Below are 26,158 nucleotides of genomic sequence, written 5' to 3' on the forward strand. Positions count from 1 at the left end.
GCATACAGGAATTCTCTATGGAAATATTTATTTAAGATGACTGCAAAAATATATATATATATTAATTAAGAGTATACTAAGCTTTGTCAAGCAACATAAACCAGGCCCTGGGGAGGGGTGGCTGCCCGTCCCCTGTGTCTGTAAGTCCATACGGTTGCAGCTGAAGCCTTTATCCTTTTGTATGCTTACTCAATCCTTCGAGCAGTGCGACCACGTTGGATTCTGTGGGCTCTCGATGCGGGGGGGGAGGGATCGGTATCGTTTCCTTGTCCTTTGTTTTCAGAACCTGTGGCTGCAAACGGAACGATCACTGTTCGACTCGGATGCGATACGTGGGAGGGCAGCGGGGGGGCCGGGCGCGGGGCGGGAGGGCGATTGTCCGTTTTATTCTTGGTGTTCAAGTGCAATAAATAGCTAACAACTTCTGAGCATGGAAACGGGTGATTCTCCGTCACTGCAGTGACTCAGACCGTCTGCATCCCTCCGTTGCTGCCCTTGAAAGCAGTGAGGCTTAGAGCAAAGCCTGGGTTCCTGGGCTCACCGTGGCAGCTTCCCGTCACCCCCAGCCCTGGCTGTCCCCGTTGCAGGGTGATGGGAACACAGCGCTGGGCTGCTCTGAGGGCAGCAGGAGGAACTCAGGGGTGATGTGGAGCCGTGGGGCCGCGTGGCATGGCTCGGCTCCGCGCCTGCAGTGGTGCTGCGGTCCCACGAGGTGTCAGCAGAAGGCTGTGCTGCGGGAAGCAGGCAGCGCCTGTCCCGAGGCCAACCTCTGCCCCTTGGCAGTATTTCCGTCACTCCGTGCCAAAAAGTGCTGCTGCAAGGTCAATGCGGTGGCAGAGCAGGGTGTTCCCTAGAGGGCGGAACGCGTGGAGGCGTAGGGATGGATGCAGTGCTGTGTCCCAGTGTGCTGTGCCCACGGGACGTGTCCCTGCCCCGTCCTTCACACTGCACCTCCAAGCGATGGCAGGCATGCAGCCTGTAGGATCCCATGGGGGAATGTGGGGCCAGGACCCCACGGAGCCACGCAGAGCCCAGAGCAGAGTGCCCAGCTCAAAAATTCTCCATCTCCACATCCTGTGAGGGTGTTCCAAGTGCCTCCAGCGCTCCGTGGCCAGCAGTGATGCCATGAAGTGCCCAAGCCCACCTCCTGCTCCATCACATCCATCTCTCAACAGGGCCAGGCTGACTGGGGTCCCCCAGCCCGCACACCACGGTGGCTGGGCAGCACCGTGACCTCCCGAGGCCTCCCGCTCAGCAAATAGTGTCAAGGTTAGAGCGAGGATTCATTGGGGCCATAAATGTTTATGGCAGGCCCTCCCCGCTCCCCAGCCGCCACAGCCTGAACTTTCCATCAGCGACACTTTTATGGCCGGCCTCTAATGATTAACCCAGGGAATAGCGGACGGAGGTGCTTTGCGGCACGGTCGCACTGCCACAGCCCAACGGGCCCAGGGAAGGGGTCTGATGAGGAAGAATAAAGGTCAGAGCCAGCTGGGAAGCGAGCTGAGTTGTGCTCAGTGCCTCCAGCGTGGAGAGAAAAGCAGCAGGAGAAAGGCACGTTGGAGAGCATCCCTACAGACCCAGAGGTGCAAAGGCAGTAATTAAATCCCCCACAGTGAGAGGGAAGGGACACTGAGGAGCAGTACAGACTGCTGCTGGGTGCTGCTGGAGGGCTGGCTGGTTTCTCCCCGAGGTGACTATGTGCTGTGCAGCACAGTGGAGCCTGGCACACGTGGGAGACGTGATGACATGGCCATGCCAGAAAAGCCTCATGCCAGGTTCGCCCTGGAGAGAGCCCAGTACATCAGGGCTACAGGCATAACCCAGACATAAGCCCTCATTTTTCTGTTTATCCTTCATTGTGGTTTTTACCTTAGTGGAACAGAGATGCGTTGGACAACGCAGCAGGTGTCTGTGCCCCACGTGCCTGGAATCCCCTCTGGATGTGCCCTCATGGATGCTGTGTGAGCTCCTCTTCCTCTACCCAGGCAGGACGTACCCTGGGGCAGCTGCACTTGCATGCTTTGCTGCTGGATCCGGTTGACTCCTATGCATGAGCTCCTGCATTTATGGGGAACCAGAGATCCAGCCTCTTCCCATTCTTCATCTTGCCTGAGCCCTGCCCCTGTACGGACCTACAATCTCAGGATGTCCCAGGCCAGTTTATTTATAAAGCACTTTATTTCCTTCTTACTATTTTTACTGCTCATTTATTAGGTCAGATTTCAGCAGGATGCTGATGCACCCTGGTTTTGCTGGGGTGTCTCTGAGGGCACTGACACAGACCTTCCTCAGGGCATTTAGGATATTGAAATTCTTTCTCATGTGTGTTTGTGGGTTGCTGGAGTTAAACACATATTAGCAGAGAACGCACAAACTCAGAGGACTGCCTCCTTCTGCACCAAGCATCCCTGGGCTGGGGCCAAGGGCTTGGGGCAACCCAGATGCTTGCACAGACATTGTCACATGAACATATGGACTCGTTGTACACCTTGCCACACTGAACACAAACACCTTAGGGGTGACAGGACAAGCAGCATCTCTGTCCTGGCAGGGCTGGGGTGGTGGTGAGGGGTCCAGCAGGGCCAGCAGATCCTAAAAGCCTCCCCAGCCCTGAGCCAGCTCGAAGTGCTAAAGTGTAAAGAGGAGAGTTTATCCCCTCACATCATGGACTCCTCCTCTTCCTCCTCGATCTCCTTGTCCACCTCGATGGCCGTGTTCTCATAGCTGGTGATGCCCCCGTATTTCCGCATGTGGACCATCAGTGGTTTGGGGGACTGGCTGCCAGCCAGGCTGGCCACATATGTACCAGTCCGGTTCTCCTCCAGCGATGGGCCCCAGTCCATGGTGGGATGGCTGGCTTGTTGGAAGCGCTGTGAAGGGATGGGTAGAGGGGTGTGGGTGCTCACTGTGGCATAGCACCTGCTGTGCTCCCTGCTATCATTCATATCCTTTGTGGGATGAGCCCTAGAGTGGTGGGAAGGGGCCAAAGACTGTCCTGCAGCATTTGGGGAAAGCAACAGTGTCTCACTGCCCTTCTGTGCTTTGCAGCGGTCTGTTGGTCTGCATGGGATGGTGGGGAAGGCTTGTGGGAGCTGGGAGTTAGTGCAGGGCTATGGTGTAGAATTAGATCCTTCTAGGTAATGGGTTAGCATCCATCAAGGTGGTTCCTGGTCACGTCATCATGCCCAGGACCAGGCTCCACCTTCCAAAGGCTGCAGCCTGGGGAGGGCAGCAAGCGCTGCAGCTCTGCTCATAGCAGCCAGGGGAGAGCAGCAAGGTAAAACCCAGGCTGGGATGCTGCAAGCAGCTACACAGCCTGCCCCTGGGCAAAGCCTTTCTGCACCACTGCTTCCTTGTTTTGCCTTTTCTACTGCAAAATGGCTGTGAAGTCCCACATGTCTCTATTCCCCGCATGAAAGGAACAACACTCCATGCATTTCACAGGCAGCAAATCACCAGACAGCACAGGATGGGCAGGGGCTCAGGATCAGCTGTTCACATTTTTGGGGTGCTTCAGGGCCTCCTACCTCCCAAAGCGTCCCTTCCTCTTGCAGCACAGCCATGAGCATGCCTGCAGGAATCATCAGGCAGGAGCAGAGTCCCATGAGGATGCCCAGGGCCTCAGCCCAGGCAGGGAAGCGGTAGCTGCCATACTCAGAGGGCTGGTACTTGATGATGTTGTACACCAGCAGTGCCTGTGGGGTGGGGGGAAAGCAAGTCAGTTCAGAGCTCCCCAAAGGTCTCAGCAGAACCAGAGCGGTCCTTTGAGAGGTCAGTAGAGCAAATTGTGACAAGGGGAGGTCACCAGGGATTCTAGCACCATCTAGCCCAGTGGTTACCATCATCGTAGCTGGGGACAGGACCATCCAACAGGCTCTGAAGTAGGGCCCTGGTTGGAAGCCCAGCATCATGTGAATGTCTCTGCAGAACCTCTTCATGCCTAGAGAAGGGACAGGGACAAGGATTCAGCAGCTGCCATCTCCCAGGACCAGAACGGCAAGAGCATTTTCCTCTAGAAGCAAAGAAGCATTTCTCCTCCCAGCTGGAAATGCAGGAAGGAGGACCCAGCTGGTCTAAGGGACCAGGCTCAGTCCCACAGATATCTCTGGGAAGCGAATCCAGTGAAAGAGAAACAAGAAGAGGTGCCTCATGTTACACTGTGAGGCTGCTGGCTCCCGTCCTGTTCCCTCCAAATACCTCTTTGTCACTCTACCCCCCCTCTTTGTCATACCCGCTCTTCCCCACGTCCCCATGGGACAGACTCTCTTACCATAGACACGTGTCACTACCAGGCAGGTAGTGATCACCACCACCATGAGACCAAAGCCAGCGCTGTAGTCATCCAGCAGGACCAGCCAGTACATCCCGCCCTGCAGAGTCCAAGCACAGTGACCAGCATCTCTGGGACCAGCATCCCAATAAAATCCTACCTACATCCTCCCACTTGTGGGATCATATACCCCTCGCCCCATGTTGGCAGCCTCAGGAGACATCACTTCTCTTCTGGGGTTGGTACAAGGACAGTAATGCTGCATTACTCCCTGTGGGACTTCACATCCGCAGGGAATCCAGCCCCATCAGTCATCTCTCTCCCACCTTTTTAGCTGACATGACTATATTTGTCTCTGTCTTTAGGATGAACCCCTGGTCAGTCCCCAGTGCATCCATCCCCTCACCTTACCTCTGTTGTGAGGATCAGTCCCATTAGGAAGAGGCCAATGCAGATGGCAGCTGAGAAAACAGCTTTCTTTGGTCGCAGGTAGTAGGGAAATTCGTCTGTCACTGCCGTCACGATGGTCTCCATAAAGGCAAACTGAATGGGAAGGAAAAGAGGATTCCCTGATCCTCCTGGGATGCCTGGCACTGCAGCTGGCCTGCTGGGCTCTGTCCTTACCTGGCTATCCAGGCCCAAGGTTAACAGCATGAAGAAGAAGAGGAAAGACCAGAATGGAGAAAGGGGGAGCATTGTCATGGCCTGGGGGTACACCACAAAAGCCAGGCCAGGACCTAGGGGAGGTAAAGGACAGCAGGGTGAAAAGGGGGTGACAGAGAAGGGCATGGAGGAAAGAAGGCTCCAGCAGCATGACACTGCAGTGGGGACTTGTCCACAGCCCTGCAAGATGGGCAGGAGAAGGTGTCGAGGTGCAGAATAAGCCTGTTTCTTGTTCATGCCATTGTTAGGCATCACTTAGTGCTGTTTAAGATTTACATGGCAGGGAGCAATCTTCCTCCTTCCCTTTCCTGGCCAACCAAGCCTGCAGTTCGATCCCTCACACTGACATCCTCAGCTGCCTTTCATCCCCGTGCCTGAGTGGGGTGGAAGTCTCCCATCTCCCCCATCCCAGCTGAAGGTGCTACAGGGAATGAAAGATCTGCCCCACACCTCCCCTTCCCAGCTCCTTGCTGTGCCCTGGCAGAGATTCCGGGAAAACAGGTCCTTGTTTGACCTCACCTGCTTTGGCCACTTGGTTGACGGGGACCCCGAGCTCCTGGGACATGTATCCCAAAACAGAGAAGATGGCAAACCCCGCCAGAATGCTGGTGATGGCATTGCCCAGGGTGACTATGAAGGTGTCCCTACAGAGAAGAAAGCAAACGCTCTGAACATAGCAGCCCCATGCTGGGGTGGCCTTGCCAGCCCTGGTTTCGCTGCAATGCGATTCTCCCAAGGGCCTCCCTCAGTGGGTACTTTCCAGAGGTACCAGGAACCTGTATCTAATGACACAGGTCATGCTGTGGGGTTTCTCCCAAACTTGCTTTCCCTTGTGGAGGGAATCAGCCCAGCACCAAGAGTCTCCTCTCTGCCTGTGCCTGCAGTGGGGAACAGCTGAAGCTTTTGTGGCTCCCCAGCTATGATTTTGAGGAGATGGTATCTGGCTCCTACCTGTAGATGTTCTGATGAAAGGTGTTGTATGAGGCAAAGGTGAGGAGGCCCCCAAAGCCTACCCCAAGGGAGTAGAAAATCTGCAGGGCTGCTTCGATCCACACCTGAGGGGAAACAAAGTGAAGGGGAGCCTGGATTTGGAAACCCCCTGGAGACATAGGGGTGGGAAGCACAGCACAGGCAACGTGTGGAGCAGAGACAAGCTGCTGACTGGAAATGTTTCAGGTCTGGTGGAGGAGGGGGAGAACTTTGGGCCAAAAGCTGGCCAGAAAAGACCTACAGGCAGGGGAACTGCCTCTGTTGTGTGCTGGAGATGACAGGAGAATATTCATTTTTGTGTCTCGGGCAAATTACTGAAAGTCCTGCTCACCTTGGAAGACAGCAAGTGGTCAAACTGGGGCGTGAGGTAAAAGCGGATTCCCTTCCAGGCCCCCTCCAGTGTCACACCACGGATAAGCAGCATCAGCAGGATGAGGTATGGGAAGGTGGCAGTGAAGTACACGACCTGTGGGAGAGCAGAGCTGGCTGCAGAGCTGGAGCAGTGCACCTGATCCCCTATAGCACATCCTGGGATGGGACACTGGGTCACCGAGAATCACCTGCAGTGCTGAGGTCCTTGGAATGCAGCGTGGCCAGCGGCGTTGCTGTCAGGGTGTTCAAGCCACCCCCAAATAGCCCATGTCTAGCAAATGTTTATGGCTCTCACTTCCCAGATGCAAGGAGAAATGCAGACACAGGAAGACATCCCTGAAGAGACCATCCAGCCCTTACCTTGCCAGAGGATTTGACTCCCTTTAAGATGCACAGGTACACAATGGTCCAAGAAAGGAGCAGGCACAGACACAGGTTCCAGCGGATCCTGCCAGGATCCCCGATCCCGGAGCTCCCTTGGATGTGCAGAACGTAGCGGCTAGGGCGAAAACAGAATGGCTGCTGAGCCGTCGGTGGGACTTGTCCACAGTGCGCTGCAGAGCTGCGAGGGAAGCCTGGCTATGAGTGAGTCCTGGCTGGTCCAGCTGTGGGATACATTTCCTTCTAAAGTATTTCCAGGCCATCAAAGCAACTCCAGGTAATGGACACATCCCACAGTCCCAGTGGCTGAACATCCAATGCTGACAGTGAGCTCGTCACTGCACCCATAATATGAGCGCCCACCTTCTCCTATCCTTGTTCTCTCCCTGTTCTCCACACCTCCTCACCTCCAGTACTCCTCGCTGGGGCTGACGGTGTTGGAGATGTTGACGGGGAGGGTGGCGTTCCCCGCCTTGAGGATGCGGTGATCCAGGCACAGGTCAGTGTTCCACCAGTTGCCGCAGTGCTGCCAGGGCAAGTCGCTTGTGAGGGATGCAAAGAGGTAGAAGAGAACGTAAGCAATGATCATATTGTAGTAAATGGCCACCAGGGAGACGATGAGGATGGTGCCCATGCCAATGCCTGGAGGAAGGAGAGGGTAAAGAAGAAGTGAGCCATCTCTCCGGAGCAGAGTGCATCCATATCCAGGGTCAGACACTGGGGTTCAGCAGTCACATGGCTAACCAGCTCCAAGGCAGAGGTTCACCTGCTGGGGAATCTCCTTTATTGACCTCTCTGCATGTGAATTGATAATCTATTCCATAGAATCATTAAGGTTTGAAAAGACCTAAGATCTCCAACCCCAGCCCATCCCACCATGCCCACTGATGGCGTCCCTCAGTGCCACATCTCCACAGTTCTCAAACGCCTCCCTGGGCAGCTGTGCCACTGCATCACCACTCTTTCTGAGAAGAAATGTTTCCTAATATCCAATCTGAACCTCCCCCGGTGCAATTCAAGGCCATTCCCTCTTGTCCTATCACTGGCAACCTGAGAGAAGAGATATCAACCCCTGCAACACTACAACCTTCTTTCAGGCATTATACAGAGAGTTTTGCTCCAGCTCAGTGTTTGATCTGAACTTTTTTTTGAACACTTTGTTCTTACCTTTTTAACAGCCTTTGCTTAGCTTCAGTGCTGTATTTTGTACACTGTCTGACTCAGTTTTTCATACAATTTCATATAATTTCTAGAGCTGATGAGGACATGCAGAGACTCTGACAACAGGTAGCTCATACGTATCTTGCAGCTACCCAAATGGCTGACCCAGCAGCCTGACCAGCTCCATTTTCCCCCAGCGTTTAACCTTTGAGGACAGTGGGATGAGGATTCTGGTCCATGGCCCCATCCAGCAGCTCCCATGGAAGCACCGCGGGGGCTCTGGATTTCACTCACGCACCTTTAAACAGAGGGCTGATCTTCCAGACGGCAAGCGGCCCCAGGCTGGAGAACTGCCCGAGTGACAGCTCCATGAAGAAGATGGGGATCCCACAGATGGCCAGCATGATGAAGTAAGGAACCAAGAAAGCTCCTACGGGAAGCAGAAAGGAAAACAACCTTGAAATTAATGCGGAGTGAACAGCTAAAGCCCACCTAGTAAAAGGAAAATATCCTTACCACAACCTCCCACTGCCTTCCCAGGAAGAGGCCAGAATATTAACTCTGCAGACAGGGGCAGCAGCAGCTCCCCACAATACCACCCACCCCAGATCCCAGAGGGCACCGTGCCCCTGGTGTGTGATTCGCACCTTGCTTTGCTTTGCCCACATACACAAAATGTTTTCTCCTCAAATCTTTCACAAACACCACGATCTTCTCCAGTTATTGCTGCTCCTCAGCCCCGAGATGGGGGAGGGCTGTCTATTCAGGGACCTGCCCAACTCAGTGATAAGGGGACGTGGCTGGAAGGATGCATGAGTACCTCCTCCGTTGGTGTAAGCCCTGTAGGGGAACCTCCAGACGTTTCCCAGGCCCACGCAGTACCCGATGCAGGAGAGGAGGAAATCCAGACGTCCCGTCCAGTTCCCTCTGTCTTCTGGGCACTGGGAGCCCAGCTCTCCGTCCTGGCTGCTGGGGCTCACCAGGAGCTCTGGTGTCACCGGCTGAGTGAGAGAGGGTGCAGGAATAGGAGAGGATGGCCAGGGATGGAAGGAAGGGGTAAAGCAGGGGAAGAAGGGAAGGAAGGATCTCTGAGAGGTGTAAATTCACGACCTCTAAGTCACAGTGATGATGTTTGTCTCCTTTCTGGTGCTTCTCTGTACGCCACCAAACCTACGGCTTTAAAGCAAGCTGACATCCTTTGAAAGGGGATCAAATCCATCCCACATGGCCAGAGCTCTCTGAGAAAGGCAGTTTTGTCAAGAAATCATCTCAAGGGGCCACGACAAGGTTTTCTCATCTTCAAAACACGAGCGTGAGTATGGCATGGGAAGAGCTCTCTCCTTGTGGGGTGCATTGGGTTCAGCTCCAGTGAGGCAAGAGGACAGAGGTGTCCCTGCAAACAGGACACCAGGACCAGGACAGGGGGATTCCCCTTCTTCTGGAGTCTTAAAAGGGAAAAACAACCATCTCTGCCTGAATGCATAGACCATAGAGAGCCAGACTTTGAGATGCGGATGTGGGAGGATAAGCTCAGAACTGTGGGTCCCCCTTCCCATTGGGATGCAGTGTCTGTACAAGGTGGCACAGCCCTTTCCTCCTCATCCTTCTTCTCCTCTCCGTCCAGCCTGGGCTGATCCTGCTGCCAGTTCCCATGGAGACCAGGAGCCATTCTGCAATGGCTGCACGCTCTCACCCTGCTCCTGCCCACCAGCACCAAGTGAATCCACCTGGTGTGGGATGATCCGGCAGCTCTTCCCAGAGCCAACCTGAGGTGCTCACCTGAGCAAAAGGCTGGCATCAAAACCCAACCCTGGCTGCAGAAGCCACCCCTAAAAGCCCATCCCTGTTGCATGCCATAACCACAGGGTATGGGCTGGAGGAAAAGCTTCAGGCTGCAAAGTGAAACCATGACCTAAATATAATACCATCACTACAAAACACCGCTGCCACCTGGCAGCCCTTCTGCAGCTCCTTAACTGAGCTCTCTGATTAAGCAATTCCTCATTTTGGCCATACCCTCTAATTAACCCAGTGCACAGCCACAACCCACAGCAAACCATGCTTGCAGACGGTGGACAGACTGTGCCGCAGCATCCCTGCTGAGACATCAGCTGTGCTCCCTGAGGTCTGTGGCAGGTGGGGCAGTGGGAGCACAGGGGTAGGGGAGGCACAGAAGGGACTGCATCACCCAGATTGCCCGGATCCTCACCCACCACACAAAGCCTGGGCTGATATCTGAATGAAAACAAGTTGCAAAATGCAGTATTTAAGGATTCCAGACCACCTTTGTTCCAGACAACAGAGAGCTGCACACCTCACTGATTCAGGTGGATATCTCACGCTGAGGCTCTCTTTCAGCCCTTTTTTTTTTAAGACTAATAACCTCTTTCAGCCTCTCTCATAACAGGGCTTTTCTCTCCCAGCAGAGGCTGACACACAGCTCTGTGCCAGTGCTTTGCATGCAGAGCTGCCATCTTTCAGACCAGCTACAGACAGATAGGGACCATCCGCTCCCCTGGCATCACTGTCCTCAAGCACTGCACCACTTTGCATCCAGGGGATGCCCCCAAGAGGTCAGCAAAGCAAAGGGCACCAAGAAGAAAAGGTGTTTGAGATTCTGGTAAGATACGAGCTGGCTTCCACAGTGAACTCATCCTGTGCTAATTACTATCTGCAAACTGCTTTGCTTAAATGAAACCTCTACAAAACTCAACAGTCACAAAGCTGGAGCTGTGAGAAGCCAGCCAGCTCCAGGTTGATTTTTTCATCGTATTTTGCCTCGATTCATACTTTTGGCATCATTTTGTTGTTTTGTCCGTGATTCGTTGACAATTTTGTGTGTGAACCACAGCGTCTGGCTGAGGAAATGCCACCCAAAGGCAGATTTCTGTGCCGTGAGCACAGTGCGTCTGTGCCATGTGAGTCACTCCGGATCAGTTCGAATCGCTTGTTAATCTCTTGCAGAAAAAAAAATCCACTGGCTGCAATGGGCCAGGCTGTGGCATGGCACAAGGAGGCTCTGCACCCAGCACCTGTTGGAATGGGGACATCCCAGTGCCAGGCTCCCACCCTTGCACCAAATAATCCCTGAAGCGTGTAAGAAATCCCATGTAGGAAAAAAAATAAAATAAAATCCACTCAGCCCTTACGGAAATACTATTATGCAAAAGCAAAAATCCTTAGAGCCTGAGAAAGATCTCTGTTAAGGAGGAATTTCCATATGTCTGGTAGAAAGGCTTGAAACTCCCGGCTTGCAAATAGGAAGCGGATGCAGGTGAGGAGGGGCTGCTGGGGTTGTGGGGCTGTGTGAGTGGTTCCAGCAGCTCCAGAGAAACCTCAGCCCAGGGTCGGGCATGGCATCCTGCCACCTGAAGGGGACACTTCCTCCTGCCTCCACCCGGGGCTCTGAGTGGTTGGGATGGTGAAGGGCCCCGAGCAGCACCGGAGATGGGGAAATAACTCCAGAGTCATCTGCTTTCCATTCAGGCTGGTTGCTGTGGGACTAAATGGATTCCTGAGTAAATGCTAAACAGAACCGTGAGCAGCAGAGAAATTTCTTTGCACGTCTCAGAAAGGCCTTTGGAGGGACAAGGAGAACTTTGAGTGGTTCTTGCAGTTGCTGAGTGATCTGAAAAAGCGATTTGTAGGAAATGGGAGAGGACAGAGCTGCCTCCCAGCAGCACGGAGCAAAGCAGAAGGCTGCCAGAGAGCTGCTGCCTTGTGCCAGGCCAGCACTGGGTTTTTACATCATGTCCCAGCATCCCAGGAATTTCCTGTCATGGACAAAACTCTTAGGGTTTTCATTCCTGCAGCTGGAGGCAGGGCACGGGCTGGAGCCATCCTTACCCTGCGGTTAGCAGGCAGAGCAAAAAGGTGAAGGGCAGTGCCTGGGTGTGCTCTGGGCAGCACCCACATGCAGGAACAGCAGCATGAGAGCTGAGATTGCCACTCAGCCACGCCACAGCACCCAACCCCATGTGGGAAGGGCAATGCAAGGGGCTCTGTCCCTGGTGCAGGGGCAGAAGAAAGACTGGAAGGGCAAGACTGGCATGGGGAAGTCTGAGAGCTGGGTCTCAAAGAGCTCCCATCAGGATTCCTAGCTCCACTGGCCTCCAAAGGGTAAAAGGGGAGCTCAGGATCCAGCACCACCTGGGTCCCCTGAGACCCTCAAACCCAGCCTTGGGCAGGGAAGAAGCAGCCCAGCTGTGTCCTGATCCCATGGGGGAACCTGAAGCCCCCGAGCTCCCTTCATCAAGGGGCAGCATCCTCATGAGCAGCACTGTGGGACCGAGCACCTGGTGCCCACCCTCCCGGGCATCCCTGGCACAAATCATTGCCCCTGGGGGCAGGGGCTGGGGACACATCCCTTCACCAAGTCCCCACAAAATGACCCCCACCTGTCTCCAAATGCCCCTCACCCAATTTGCAATCCGTGCCCCCAGCCATGCACCCCATGGGGCGATGGCACGCGATGTCCCCGCGCTCCCACATTGGCTCTCACCTTGCGGAGCTGCTGCTGCCGAATCTTCTTCATCCCAGAATCCTGTTGCTATGCGCTCCCCGATCCGACACTTGTTCTCTCACTCCGCAGACGGAGGTAGGGAGGGAGAAGGGGGAGCAGAGCAGGCAGGCAGAGGGGGGTGCTGGGGTGGATGGATGCAGGGTGGAGGGGGGCACAGCCCGGCAGAAGGCTCTGCCTGGAGTTGGGGCTGGCTGCACGCTGAGCGGGGAGGGAGGGAGGAGACGGCTCTGGGCAGGCTGCAGGAGGGCTGTCTGTCAAACGTACCCCTGCTGGAGGGGGGGGTCTGGGGCTTCGGCCCTAAGCAGAGCAGCGAGGAGGAGAGGATGCTGCTTTACATGTGCCGTGAATGTGTAAGGTCTCAGACAGCCTGCTGCTGGGAACACGGGGCTCCCACATGTCCCAAGGGGTGGTGGTAGCAAGGCAAGTCCAGCAGCTCTCAGCAGCTTTCTGGCCAGCCCTGCGCTGATTTTCCTTCGGGCAGCACACAGCTGGAGCCCCCAGCCCAGGACAGCCCTCAGTCCCTTTGGGCAGGACCAGTGCCTCTCAGTGTTGGGGGCTGGAGCCATCCTGGGACAGGTCCTACAGCACGGCTCATCTCCCTAGAATGTGAGTGTTCGTGCTGAGTGGGATCCCACAGACCCAGAGCTCAGGAGATTGGGATTTTTCCCCTTTGTGCTCAGTCAAACCCCAGGTGAGGAGGCAAGGAGCTGGTCCCTGACTCTTTTTCTCCTTCTGTGGTATCAAATGTCCCCAGCAGGACTGCAGGAGGGGATGATCTCACATGCTCTGGGGCCATAAGGAGAGCTGCTGGCTGCCTCAGGGCAATGCCTCTTTCCTTCTTGTGTTTCACTTTCCCTGTGCTGTGCCCATAGGAGTGTGTATGCCCCATTTCTTTGCAAACACTTTGTGGTACTTCAGCCTGACCCAAACGTGTCCCCAGCCACTTTAAGGCTGAGCAGAAGCTGCTGGGGGTATGCAGAGAGACAGAGCTAGGACTGAAGCCCTGAAACTCCCTGCTATCTAACAGGAGTCATGTTCCTACAGCCCCCCAAACACTTTTGTAAAAATTCCCCCAAAGGAATCAGACTGTGAGCATGAAAACACATTTCTGCAAAACCCAGCACAGATGAAGTGCCTCTGAGTTTGCACAGTGGGTCTTTCAGAGCTAACATTTACCTGGGTTTCCCAGCGGGAAAGGAGGAAGGAGCAAAATACATCATCCAACAAACATCTCTTTTTTTACATAGCTTTTGGGAAGCCTCCAAGCTTTTACTTCCCTCTGGGTGATCCATTGCTTCTCCCTCTCCTGGGATGCTATGGGGAATGCTGCGCCGAGCTGCATGGCGCATTGTCCCATCCTCACCCTTCCTGCTGGGGCAGGGATGCTTTGTTTGCCTTTCGTGCCTGTGTGATCTGAACCAGCCCATTGTTTTTTTTTCCCTTGGGATCTACCTAGAGAGAAGAGTCTCATGGTGGGAAGCTGCTGGCAGTGTGGTTCAACCCCAGCCCTGTATCACCAGCAGAGGCCGAGCCCTACACAAACAGCCCAGCCCTCCACTGGGGCGGGCAGGGAGTTACCCAACAGCAGGATGGGGCCGTGCCCAGCTCTGCTCCATGGGACACAGGGAAGGCAGCAGCCGCAGCAGCGCTCCGGTTCGTCACTGCTGGGAATTGTGCCATGCCGGAGGCTGCCATGCTGTCGGCCACCTGTTGTGCGTGGCCTTATTTTGATGATTATTTCAAGATTTCTCCAAGGAGGGTGCAAAAGCAGGCGGTGTGAGCACAGGGGAAGTAATGGGCAGAAAGCACAGGGGCTTGATGAGGACAGCCCTCAGGGTCCCCCTTCCGTGCCACCCAGTGTCCCCATATGGCCATGGTGCAATTTTGGGCTGTGCAACTCAAGGGGTAGGTGCCATAGCTGCTGAAATTGAGTGACTGTCACCTGCCAGGGGTGCAAATATGGGTACGGCACAGCCAACAAGTGGGCATGCCAAAGCCAGCGGGGACACGGCGCTGCCAGCATGATGGCAGAGAGTCAGGGGAGGACATGGGAGCAGGGGCACAGCAGATGCATTTCGTCAGCGGGGCTGAGGGCTGTGTGTGTGTTGGGGGAAGGGGTGCTGGCTGTGTGGGCGTATTTATGGCCTCTTCTCACCAGCGCCTGCTCCCTGTGCACACACAGGCTGCAGCAACCCAAGGGCACAGCCCACAGCTCGCTGGACTTTTACCCCGCTGTGCAAACAGGCAGGCGCCTGATTAGGGTATCAGTTGGAATCTCATGCTGTCAACGGCACCGGGAGCTTCTCCAGGGTGTGACAGAGCATCTTCCCTCTGTGTGGCTCTCATCTTCTTGCAGGCACCAAAGTGTCCAATGGCACACCGCTCCTTGGGCAGGAGACCCACCCACCCCGGTACCTTTCCCTTTATGGCACCAGCTCCATTCCCATTGCCTCTCCAGCCTGTTTTAGCCACCAATGCCCTGCTGTGCCATGTGCCAGACTCAGCAGGGCTCAACACTGGGCACAGCCACTCCTGTAAGGTCACAGAAAAAAACCATTGCTCTGCCCCTCTCTCTGCCCCATCCCTCCTTTGCTCCTCTATCTCCTCGACCCAGAAGGACTTCACCCTTCATCACATCCACCTGCCCCACCAGCACATCTTTGTATGTTTTGAGGCTGGAGGAGCTGTTTTGGGCAAGAATTTAATGGCAGCCCCAAATCTGATGTGGCTGAGATGGAGATAGGCAGTGATTAGATGGGGAAGAGGACAGCACAGGCAGTGGGGACCACCTGTGCCAACTCTGTCACGACCAGGCACTGATGCCAGCTGTCCCAAGCTCTATCTCATATCCTCATTCTCTGTTTGCTCTTCTTGGACAAGGAGGATATTCAGCCCATCAACAGCCATAAAATGAGATTAGAGGCGGGCAGGCACCAATCAGCAGCAGCCACGTCGGTGGGCAGCTGGCCTTGTTCTTTGGCCTCCAGCACCAGCAAGGCCCAGCCTCACCCTTTTCCCGGCTGTCCCCGGGAAACCATCCGTCCCTTAGCCATCCCCACTGTACCCAAGGGACAGGACGTGACTGCCTCATGCCACATTGCAGCCATGCTGCCCTCGTGAGATGGACACACAGCACACTGCAATCAGGCTATGGGGCCAGGCTGCTGTCTCCAGATATTTCTGCCCATGCCCTCCCTGATGGCACTGGTCTGATCACACTTGGGGACATCGATGTGGGCACATGGGAGAGGCAGCAACACACCCACAGCTCACAGGGCTCCTGCTCACTTTTATTTTTACCAAAGCCTAGAAAATAAAATGTTCTGCCTTCTGTACACAAGCTGTGAGCTGAAGTCCCAGGCCAACACCAGCGTCTGCCTTTGGTGTAAAGTAGCAGTGATGGCCCCAGGGAGATGTCACTGGTCCCCATGGTGGGGGACGCAGACCCTATTAAGGGGCTGTAGGTGCAGTGGGTGTCAAGGAGCTGTGCAGTATGAAACCCCAAACACTGTGAGTTCTAGGCCAGAATGGGCTGGGAGCGGACAAGGGGCTCTGCAGGCAACAGGGACATCTCCACTTCTTGTTCCTGCCTGGGCTCAGAGTGATGGTGCTAGAAAAGGATCATGAGAGCCACTGAACCCTCACCTTGGTCTTGGGAAGCCACAGCCCCAAGTAGGAGCCTCAAACCCTCCTGTGTCCCAGCACACCCTCTGGGGCACCCAAAACTGGGCTGTAAGGTAGCTGAGGCAGTAGAAACCCCAGGATTCAGAAGGATTAAGGGGAATTTTAACTCTGATTTCCAGCAGGAAAAAAAAGCCATTGGTTACCAATGGTGCAGCAGATGGAGGAGTACAAAGCAGACAAAACTCAGAGCCTTTTTTGTTTTGGAGTAAACAGCACAGACCCACCCATGTCTCTCTTCAGAAGCCAGCAATCCATCATCTTGCACCAGGACATGTCCCATCACCATGATGGTCCTGGCAGCTGGTAGTGCCTTGATGCAGCACGGAGCTGTGCAGGTTCTGCAATGCCATGGGTAGGTGAGTGGCCCTTCTGGGCAACCTGGAGTTGTCCACTGTTCTAACTGCCAACCTTGTTCTTGTTCCTCCACGCTGGAAGGTGGTCTCAAAGCCTCCATAGGGAGGTCCATCTGTAGGACAGATGTGTGCAGGTCTCACGATGGTCCTCTGTTGCCACAGGGATGGAGCTGGGGATGGTAGCTGGGGGACACGGGGGACGCTCATTGCCATTGTCTCAGTTTAAGGAGCCCCCATTCCCCCTCCAGTCTCAGTGCTGAGGGTCCTACCCAGCTCCTGCTGTCCAACTCGCTCCAGGCATGGCAGATTCCACAGACAATCTCAGATGAGATTTGTCTGCTTTGAGTCCAGCCAAGCCTTTTCTTTAGTTCAGTCTCACTAGAACTGCCCCAAAGCAGCAGGCAGCTGGACCACCAGGAAGACCGCGCAGGAATCATCCCACCGGCTCATTCTGATGTTCCACAGAAAGGGTCCTCCACCATCACCTAAAGACTCATCCCACTGGTTTTGGGCTACCAATGCCAGAGACCAGCGCATGTTTCCTACAGGAGAACAGCACTACCTAACACAGGGGCTTTGTGTAGGACAGAGCTCATCAGCCTCTTGGGAAGGCGACAGAGCCACCGTGCCCCAGGGGACGTGGTGTCTTTGGGTGCTCAGCAACAAGCTCTGCCATGTAGTGCTTATCTCTCAGTGTCTGTGGCTGGCGGAGGGGGCTAAGGCATGAACTCCTCCTTGATGGTGAGCGGAGACGAGGAGACAAGGCTTGGGGCACTGCCACTGCAGAGGGTCCCCATGGGCCCCGGAGTGCCCACGGCTGGGGGGGTTGGTGTGGTTGTGCTGGTGGGCTGGCTCTGCTGCTGCAGTTTCTTTTTATTCACCTTCCTCTCCTTCGCCCTTCGGTTCTGAAACCAAATTTTCACCTGTGGAAAGACACAGATAGCCATGCAGAAAAAAAGGGCACGTGGACAAGGAAGAGCACCCCAGGGGCACCACGGGAGCTGGAAGCAGAATGGGAATGGCATTGCCTTCTCTCAAATCCATCTCCAGCACTCACCTGCCGTTCAGTGAGCCCCAGGGCAGCGGCCAGCTCGGCCTTACGGCGGATGGTGATGTAGCGGCTGTAATGAAATTCCTTCTCCAGCTCCAGGCGCTGGTGGTCCGTGTACACCACCCGGTACTTGTCCTTTGTCCTCGTCTTGCCTGGCAGAGAGAGCAGAGTGAGGTGAGATGATAGGGCTGGGGGACAGGAGCATCGCTGATGGCATGGAGGAACTGCATGAGCACACAGAGAGCTCTGGAGGAACGTGGGACCAGAGGATAGGAGTCCTTGGCTCATATGGAGTTTGATACCTATCCTGGGTAGCACCAGGGTGTTTCTCCATGCTGGAAAGTGCCGGGGGATAGGGGCTGTTCATGGTAGGAAGGGAAGGAGGTGTTCAGTAACATCCCAAGATAATGGTCTCCACATTCTATGCGCCTTGATCATCACCTCAAGAGGAGCAGAGCTGCAGCCCAGGCGGAGGACATGCTGCCTGGACAAGTCCAGCCCAGAGGGCTGCAGGAAGCCCAGCTCTGTGCCACAGAGCCCAAACCCACAGTGCCATCAGTTGAAGGCACACAGATCAGGACAGGAAAAGAGGGAAAACCCAGGAGTGACAGCATTTTTCTGCCACCAAGAGAGGTTTTCATCATCTCACGCTGTGTTCACAAAAGAATGGTGTAGTTATTAAAGATATGATGGGGAGAGCCCACAGTAAGCACAAACATTCCCTGTGGTGGACTCAATAGCCAGCATTGCTTGGCCATAACCAGCCTGCACCTGGCCTAGGGTCTCCCCAAGTGTGATCAGAGCTCCACTGAACCCCACATTTCACCTGAGCAAGAAGATAGCTGGCACATGGTGCCAACAATACTGCTTCCTATTAGAAGAACACAGTGGGCAATAGCACTGGGTAGTTGTGGTCCAGCCCTGCCCATGCCCCCAGCACAGTGCATATTCCCATGATCTGAGGAGGTGGAGGTACAGCAAGGCTGTGCCATGGATAGGGATGAAAACTGCATCCCCTGGAACCAGGACTCAAGATATCTTCTTTCGCATATGAATTCTTTTTTTTTTTCCTTTTTCATTTGGAAGCAATACCCTTTCTGACGAGATAATGACTGAAAAGCGATCTTATTTGCGATATTGCAATTTAAATGCCACTGCGTGGTGGAAAAAAAACAGCTGGAACGCAATGGAACTGACAGCTAACGTTAAAAAAAATTAAAGAGTAACGAAACAAGGCGGTTTGTGGATACTGCATCTGCCAGGAATTCTAGCAGGGATTATTATTTCCTGCTGCAGCCGTAAATAGATCCATCACTGCCTGCGCTCTGTTGTTCTCTTGTCGTTGCTCGTCCTTGGTGAACTCCGGCGCAGCCCTGGGTGCTCGTTGCAAATACCAGGGAGCAAAGATTCTGCTCGCCACCAACCCAGAGATGGAGATTTCCTCGCCTTGACTAATTGCAGTTTTCAGCGATGTTTGCTGAATTCAGGAATGTATTGTGAGCGATTCACAAGGAGAAGAAAGGGACTTGCAAGAAATGCTATTGACAATGAATAATGCGGCTACCTTGAATATCAATGCTGGGTTACGCTTAACTCGCCCTCGGTGGCCCTTTTATGGCTCTGGGAAAGGAAAGAGGAAATTTGGGATGAGCCATCATGGCTCCTCACGGTGACCCCTCATACCTGTGGGTAAGACCCCAATGCCTGCAGGGATCTTGAGGAGCAGTGGGATGGGGCAATCTGGGGTTGGGGCTGTGCCAGGACATGGCCCACGGCTGTTGGAGGGGGCCATGGGTGGTAGCATGGATGGGACAAGGGTCCTCCTGCTGCCAGCACCATCCAGCCCCAACACACATTCAAACTTCCTCCTTCTTGTCCCCAGAAGAAAAAAGGAATAGCTCAAGCAGCCAAACTGAGCCATCCGTGGGGCCAGAAGGAAGGATTCCAGCGTTGGGATCAAGGCAGGGCCCAAAGCTTGGGGAGAGGGCATCGTTACTGCTGTTAATGTATAACCCTAATAGCACTCACCTGAGCCACGATTAGATAAGGGAATAGCTTCAATGTGCTGCACAGGCCCCAGAGGACACACTCCTGAGTGTGTGTGCACACGCACTCACAGACACATTAAGGGAGACCCCCTGCCCTGATCTGCTCCACATGGCAGCCCTGGGGATGGGGATGGGGACGAGGATAGGGAGACAGGAGTTCCCTGCCCTTGACCACAGTACTAATAGCATCTCTGGGGTGTCCAAATTGAGGTCATGCAGCCTGAGTGACACAGCATTATTGCTTCCCTCCCTCCAGAACAGAGGCAGAGGAGAGGAAAACCCAACCCCAGCTCTGTGCTCTCTGTCTCCAGCTCTGCACCTACAGGGCTACTGTCACAAACAGGCATAGGAAGGCACCACAGGATGATGGAGGCTGTTAGGGAGCTATAATTCACCTTCTCCAGCCCTAGACTGTGTAAAGGATGGCTTTCAACAAGACACAGACCCCTTAAAAGAGGTGGGCAGTGGAGTGGTGGGATGTTTTGAGGCTGATGCAGGGCAGCTGTAGCAAATGCTAGATCAAAACAGGCAAGAGTATAATCCTATGCTATTCCCCAAAGGTCTCCATTTCACAGGTCAAAGCAGCTCAAAATTACAGTGGCTGCAAGTCCTGGCTCCATTCTGAGCACCACCGCAGCCATCAGGGCTCCGATCAGGTCAGAGCACAGCAAGCAGGGCTGTGGAGCTGGAGAGATGAGAGCCGTGCCGCTGCCAGCTGCAGAGGTCCCCAGGCCTGGGGACACAGGCACATGGCAATCTGGGTGCCAGGCACTGTGCAGGGCACTTAGCATGGGAGGTGCTGCTGGGGATGGAGCTGAGGCTCTGCACGCCCTGCTGCCCAGCAGCTCTTCGCATGACTGGCACGGAAAGATTGGGCTGTCCCAAGCGGTCTGAGAGCAGTGCATGGAACACATCATGGATGAGAGCCCTATTTCCCATTTCTTCCCAGGAAAATTCTCTATGAAAACTTTCCCCCTATCCCAGTGTAGCCTGGGCAATGATATGGGTAGGGAAACTGAGTCACAGAAGCAATACCAAATCAGAGCGGAGTCAGAGTGGGGTCAGAGCCACGGGCAACTCAACTGCCCCTCCACCCTCTCACATCTCCCACTGCAAAAGGGAGGGCAGCCAGCAGAACGATGCTGCATGATGCAGCCCTGGAACAAGGGTTGGGGTCTGTTCCCAGCACTCAGGACCCTCCTTGCTGGGTCACCATCATCTGGCAGCCAGATGTGCTCCAGCTGTGCCTGCACAGAGAGGTCGATGCTCCCTCTGCTGAGCAGAGGGGACCACAGCCACACCATGCTGACTCTCAGCTCAGACAGCCCAGAACATGTTACTGTTCCCAAACCTTCTGGAAATAGCGGCCCCAAAGCCTGAGCACCCCATGCACACTCTGAACCCCCTAAGATCCATCTCCAGTATGCTCACCACACTGTTGGAGTCTAAGCCCCACCGCTACCCCTGCCTGCTGGGAACCAGTGGGCAGGGCTTTCACTTCCCCTTTCCATGCAGTATTGTCAAGTATTTCCCAGCCACCTCAGGAAGCGTGGTGTGATGGATGGGGCAATCAGCATGGAATGAAGGACTGCAGCCACATGGGCTCCCTTATTGTTGTCGACCAGAGGACATCCCACCTCCTTGAGATCCTGCTGAGATCTTTTCCCTTGGATTTAGACAACTGCTGGGTTTCCAAAACCATGTGAGAGGATCTACCCCAGCTCCTTTCTATTTGCACTGCAGAGGGAGGGGATGCTGGCTGAGCCCCCACCCGATGGCCCTGCCCAGGCTGCCCTGGCTCCTGCTCCAGGGGGCACAAATGGGCACTGTGAGATGCTGGGCTACAGGAAGGGCTCGCTGTGGCCACCACTGCCAGGCAGCCCTGCAGCCCCCAGAGCAGCTCCTCACAGGGCTGTCAGCCAACACCAAACCAAGCCAGGGAGATCTTCCTGGTGCCAAAGATCTCGGAGGAAGCAGCAGTGCCACCCCACTGGCAATAAAAACTCATTTGGCTTTGATATGTCACACACTGGGAATGTTTCAGTTACAAAACCGCACCACAGTTCCCAGTGGTTTTATAGTCTTCTGCACAGAGGATCAAACTCTGCACTTCGAAATAGCCCCATGGCTTTGCTATCGGTAAGAGCAGGGCCCATATGCTGGAGGGCAAATCCAAGAAGCATAGACCAGGACACCAGCACCCAGGGCTAAAGAGATTGGGAAGAAACAGAGCAGGCAGGGAAGAGCTGAGTCCACAGACCTCAGACCCCCAGGGCCAGGGAGAGCAGTCTGGCCCTGCCCAGCATCCCCAGCCCAGACCCACTCCCCAGCCAAGGAACAGCAGCCCCAGGCTGGGTGTTGGGACAAGCGTTTCCCAGAAGAGCAGTGATTCAAGCCTTTATTTTGGCAACCAGCGCATTCCAGGGGCTGCTCCTTGGTTTTATGAGCACCTCACCAAGTGCCGCCAGCCGGGCTGCAGCGCTGGGTCAAAGACCACAATGCAGGGACATGTGGGCTGCAGGCACGGAGCATCGCCTGCGTGGTGTGGATCCACAGCCAGACCCAGGGCACAAAGCTGCCACCCCACTCCAGATTAAGTCGGTGGCACTGTGGGGGGCCCAGGTGGGCACTGGGATTCTCTGTCCCTTCACAGCCCTCAGGGGAAGGATTCATCCCCTTATCCAGGAGAATCACAAAGCTAATAGCACTGGGGTGGGCGTCCTTGAAGGGTCTCCTGCAGGAAGCACTGGCCATTGGCCAGAGCATTAAGTGTCCCTCAGCTAATCCCGGGGTATTAGCCAGCCAAGCCCATCACGTAGGTACCCCCAGGGAAGACCTTTTTATTCAAGGAAAGTCAATTCTAAGAAAGTTCAAACCACCTGTACCTTGGCCAGCAGGCTAAGCACTCAGCAAACCCCAGCAGAGGCCAGGAGCAGGCTGTGGGTTAATAATTTAAGGGGAGAGGACCAATAGGGACCCTGGTGGCATGCAGCACTCCAGGTGACCCAAGGGAGCAGAGGGTGTCTTGAGGAACAGCTGTGTCCCTAAAACAGGACCATGTCTTCCAGCCACCCCCGACACCCATCTCAAACCTCTCCTGGACTGGTGTCTCATTTATGGGGATTTTATGTTTCCTCCAGCATTCCTAGGGCTGAACAAGCAGAGCTGGAAAACCGAGCCAGAAACACTGAAAACAGAGCTGGAACAGAGCGGAGAGCTGCACACTCGGTGCATTGCCTTCTGCCCATGCTTGTGGCATCCATACCCCGGGATGTTCCCACCATGGCTGCTCATCCTGCACTTCCCTATGCACATTCACCTCCCCAGGGATGTCCGGGCACACTTTCCCTTGCAACACAGTGCTGCAATCAGGCTCATTAGTGACCTGGAGGCTGCACACAGCATTTACATAGCTAACGAGGTGGGGGGGGGTGAACTTCAAAGTTCAGCACACTGCCGCTTCCAGCGCCTTCCTGAGCTTTTTATAGAGCAGGGGTGTCATTCACAAGGAAGTTTGCAAATGATTACGAATAAGGAGGAAGCGTGAGGGTTTGACACTGCGCTCGTGAAGATTTTATGAGCAAAAAAAGGCTGATGCTTGGGAAGAAAGGAGGCATGGGGACACCTTGTTCCTTCTGTTTCCCAATTTGGGGCACTTAGCATCCGTTACCTGGGCTGAGCTTTGCCCTGCGCCGTGGCTGGCCCTGCTGGGTGAGGCACACACATTCTTAGCAGCAGGTATATCAGCTCATCGCCCCATGAGGTCTGACTCTGCACTGAGTCACCGGGAGACTTCTCATCAATTTCTCCCAGCTCTGCATCACGCCAGCAGAACCCCCTGGCACGCTCCATCCCTGCATAACATTGCCTCCAAGCATGGCACAGCTCCTTCTGAGCACCTTCACGCCGTGGCTGATGGCTGTTTATACAAGGCAAGACAGAGGGAACCGTAATTTACAGCCCTCTGATGATTTACAGCGCTGGCAATGAAGCTCTCTGTATTTATAGCCCGCGCATTCATTTCCTATTCCCACAGCGTGGAGAGGGGTATAACCCATCCAGACTGATTAATGTACAGTTTATTGATTCCAATAAAACATTTCACCCTTATCTATGTCAAACCCACCTCTTGGTTTATGTAAAGGCAGCCTGGGCAGGCGCCGTGGGTTTGAATTCAGCTGCACAGTCCCATGAGCAGAAACCCCAGGACTGGGGGGGTTTGCAGAGGTGTCCCCTGTAACCAAGGGGGTTTTGCTCCTGCCAGTCCTCTCTGCCCCCACGTGCAGGGAAGAACAGCTGGCTCATTTGTCCCTTTGTATGCATTTAATCTAAGAGATACAAACTGCTCAACAACTGATCTTTCCAGAATTCAATCACTCTGTTGCTGTGTGACTCAATCAGGGGAACTTTTCTGCCCTCATTACCTCTCACTCCCTTCATCCAGAGGTGCTCTTATACCTTCCTCCCCTCTTTCATTTTCCCTCTCACCTTTCCCAGAAGAAACTGAGACGTTTGGACCTACAAATCCCATAGAAGCTGTGGGCTCCCATTCAATGCGTATGAGGAAGGAGGGCAATTTTCCTGAAGAGTTATATTCAGTGCTTAAAATGAATCAGGAAATGCCACCCTGCCTCTCCCTCCTTCTTGCAGAGCAGAGCTCGCTGCTTTCCACCTCCTGGGATGCTCAGCCCCACCACAACCCCTGCTCCCACCAGGATGATCACAACCCCAGCACCCAGCACAGTCTCACAGCAATTTCCACACAATTTCCAGAGAATGAGGCCTGGGGATGGGGCAGAGGAGCAGAGCATAGGACAGTGAGGACGTGGGCACCGCTGTGCATCGCCGTGCCCAGACCCTTCAGCATCATGAGGTCACCGTGTGGCTCTTGGCCATCACATCCCCAGCACCGTGCATGGGGACAACCCAACGCAGTGATGCCAGGAAATCAGAAGCAAGCTAACAAATGAGGCATTTTACACCATTTTCAAACAGGGAGCCCCGGACAAGGGGAAGAGGGAGAGGACGGCCGTCGGGCTGGGAACCTCGGAGGGGAACATGAAAGGGCACGAGCAGGGCAGGACAAAGGCTCTCCCCGCACCTCTCCTCAATGCCAAAGGAGCCGGCAGCATCTCCATGACAAAGCGAAGCCCGTGTCAATTTGGACTGGCCCCGAGGGGGGACTGCCCACCGCCTTTGAAGTGGGCATTGGGGCGGCCACGGGCAGAGGGCTGCGGGGCACAGACACTTCCACCTCCCCCCACCCCGCCGGGGTCAGGAGTTCATCAGGGACAAGACCCCGGGGTCAGGGGACAGAGTACAGGGACAGGGAACAGGGGATAAGACAGAGGGACAGGGGATGGGACATGGGGACAGGAGATAGGGCACAGGGACAGTATGGCTGCCCAGTGCCAGACTCAGGAGCTGTGCAAATGCTGTGTGCCATGCAACACCCAGAGCACCCACAAGCACCCTGCATGTGGCACCGTCCCCGATGCACCGCAGCTTGCATGCACCCTGAGCATGCAGCATCACCCCTATGTGCTCGCTGACTGTGCAGTGAGCTGTGCACATGAACTGCTTGCAGCACCCTACACACACAGCACAGCACTCCTCCAAAAGGAGCACCCCACCACCACGACGATGAGCCTGGACTACCCTGGACTGGCCATGAGAAGGACTTCCCATGTGCAGAGCAGAGTTCTCATTCTCCAGAACAGGGTCACCCGTACACCAATGCTCTCCACACTCATCCTCAGTCCATGCCACCTTGCCAGCCCCACATCTCTCCCCACTGGGGTCGTTCCCAGAGCAGGATCCAGCCCTGCAGGACTCCAAGCTGAGAGCTCCCATGTGAAGGAAGGAGTCCGTGTGTAGGGCTGGGGGTTTCCTTACCGCTGCTGCTGGTGCTGGGAATGCTGCGCCTCATCCATTCGTACGGGGTGCGCCTCTGTGCATTAGGGGACAGCTGTGGCACCGAGCTGCTGATGGCTGGAGGCAGGAGTCCAGAGCCCGCATGGGGCTGCATGGGGTTAAAATCCGGGGGGCTAAATCCAAACTGCCCCGGGTTGGTGGCGGCAGAGGCGGCAGCGGTGCCGTACGAGTGCCAGTCCTCCTTGGCAGGGGTGTAGGGTGAGCCCCAGGCGGCCGCTGGCTGCCCATGGTGCGGGTCGTTGTTAATCCCTGGCACATGGTGGTAGCTGGCGAAGTCCGAGTACTGGGGTGGCCCCGGCACGTAGTTCTGGGGGTTGAGGTTGAGGCTGGGATGCCGGACGGGACTGGGATACATGTTGGTGTCCTTATCCAAAAGATAGCCTACATACATCTTCTCTACCTGGCTCTGCGCTCATGCTGTGCCGATGCGCTGCGCCGCTCTGTGCCGAAGCGGCCGGGTGTCACGCAGCGGCCGCCCCTCCTTCGCCGCGCTCACCTGGGCGCCTTGGGGAGCTGTGTCCCGGGGCCAGGCACCTCCCTGCCCACAGGCTTTTATTGGGCCCAACCTCTCGCAGCATTTGCATTGAAAGGCAGGGTTGCATTTCAAAGTGCAGGAACCCCGGCGGTGCGGGGCGATCCGAACCTCCCACCGCCCCGCGTTCCCTCTGTGGTCACCAGCATCGGGCTGTCCCCATGCCACTAGCTGTGGTCTCTTTATGCCAGCTG

The 26,158-nt window shown here is 55.0% G+C and overlaps 2 protein-coding genes across 3 annotated transcripts; both read right to left on the minus strand.

The window, feature by feature from the left end:
• Positions 1 to 2,183: 2,183 nt before the first annotated feature.
• SLC6A7 (solute carrier family 6 member 7) lies at positions 2,184 to 12,557 on the minus strand. 2 transcript variants are annotated; one of them, XM_048960468.1, is made up of 14 exons: positions 12,342 to 12,557; positions 8,661 to 8,841; positions 8,139 to 8,270; positions 7,087 to 7,321; positions 6,659 to 6,797; positions 6,258 to 6,392; positions 5,888 to 5,991; positions 5,456 to 5,580; positions 4,898 to 5,010; positions 4,685 to 4,816; positions 4,274 to 4,373; positions 3,843 to 3,943; positions 3,531 to 3,698; positions 2,184 to 2,873 (listed from the first exon to the last, which is right to left on the minus strand). In XM_048960468.1, exons 1-14 carry the CDS (start codon positions 12,372 to 12,374, stop codon positions 2,661 to 2,663), a joined length of 1,911 nt encoding a protein of 636 aa, XP_048816425.1. In that variant the 5' UTR covers positions 12,375 to 12,557; the 3' UTR covers positions 2,184 to 2,660. The 2 variants fall into 2 exon arrangements, with proteins under 2 accessions (XP_048816425.1, XP_048816424.1); XM_048960467.1 differs by having other exon boundaries at positions 4,685 to 5,010.
• Positions 12,558 to 17,115: 4,558 nt separating this feature from the next.
• CDX1 (caudal type homeobox 1) lies at positions 17,116 to 25,823 on the minus strand. Its single transcript, XM_048960734.1, has 3 exons — positions 25,394 to 25,823; positions 17,457 to 17,602; positions 17,116 to 17,322 (listed from the first exon to the last, which is right to left on the minus strand). Exons 1-3 carry the CDS (start codon positions 25,821 to 25,823, stop codon positions 17,116 to 17,118), a joined length of 783 nt encoding a protein of 260 aa, XP_048816691.1.
• Positions 25,824 to 26,158: the final 335 nt, after the last annotated feature.

This window comes from Lagopus muta, chromosome 14 (genome assembly GCF_023343835.1).
Source record: "Lagopus muta isolate bLagMut1 chromosome 14, bLagMut1 primary, whole genome shotgun sequence".
Taxonomy (NCBI): Eukaryota; Metazoa; Chordata; class Aves; order Galliformes; family Phasianidae; genus Lagopus; species Lagopus muta.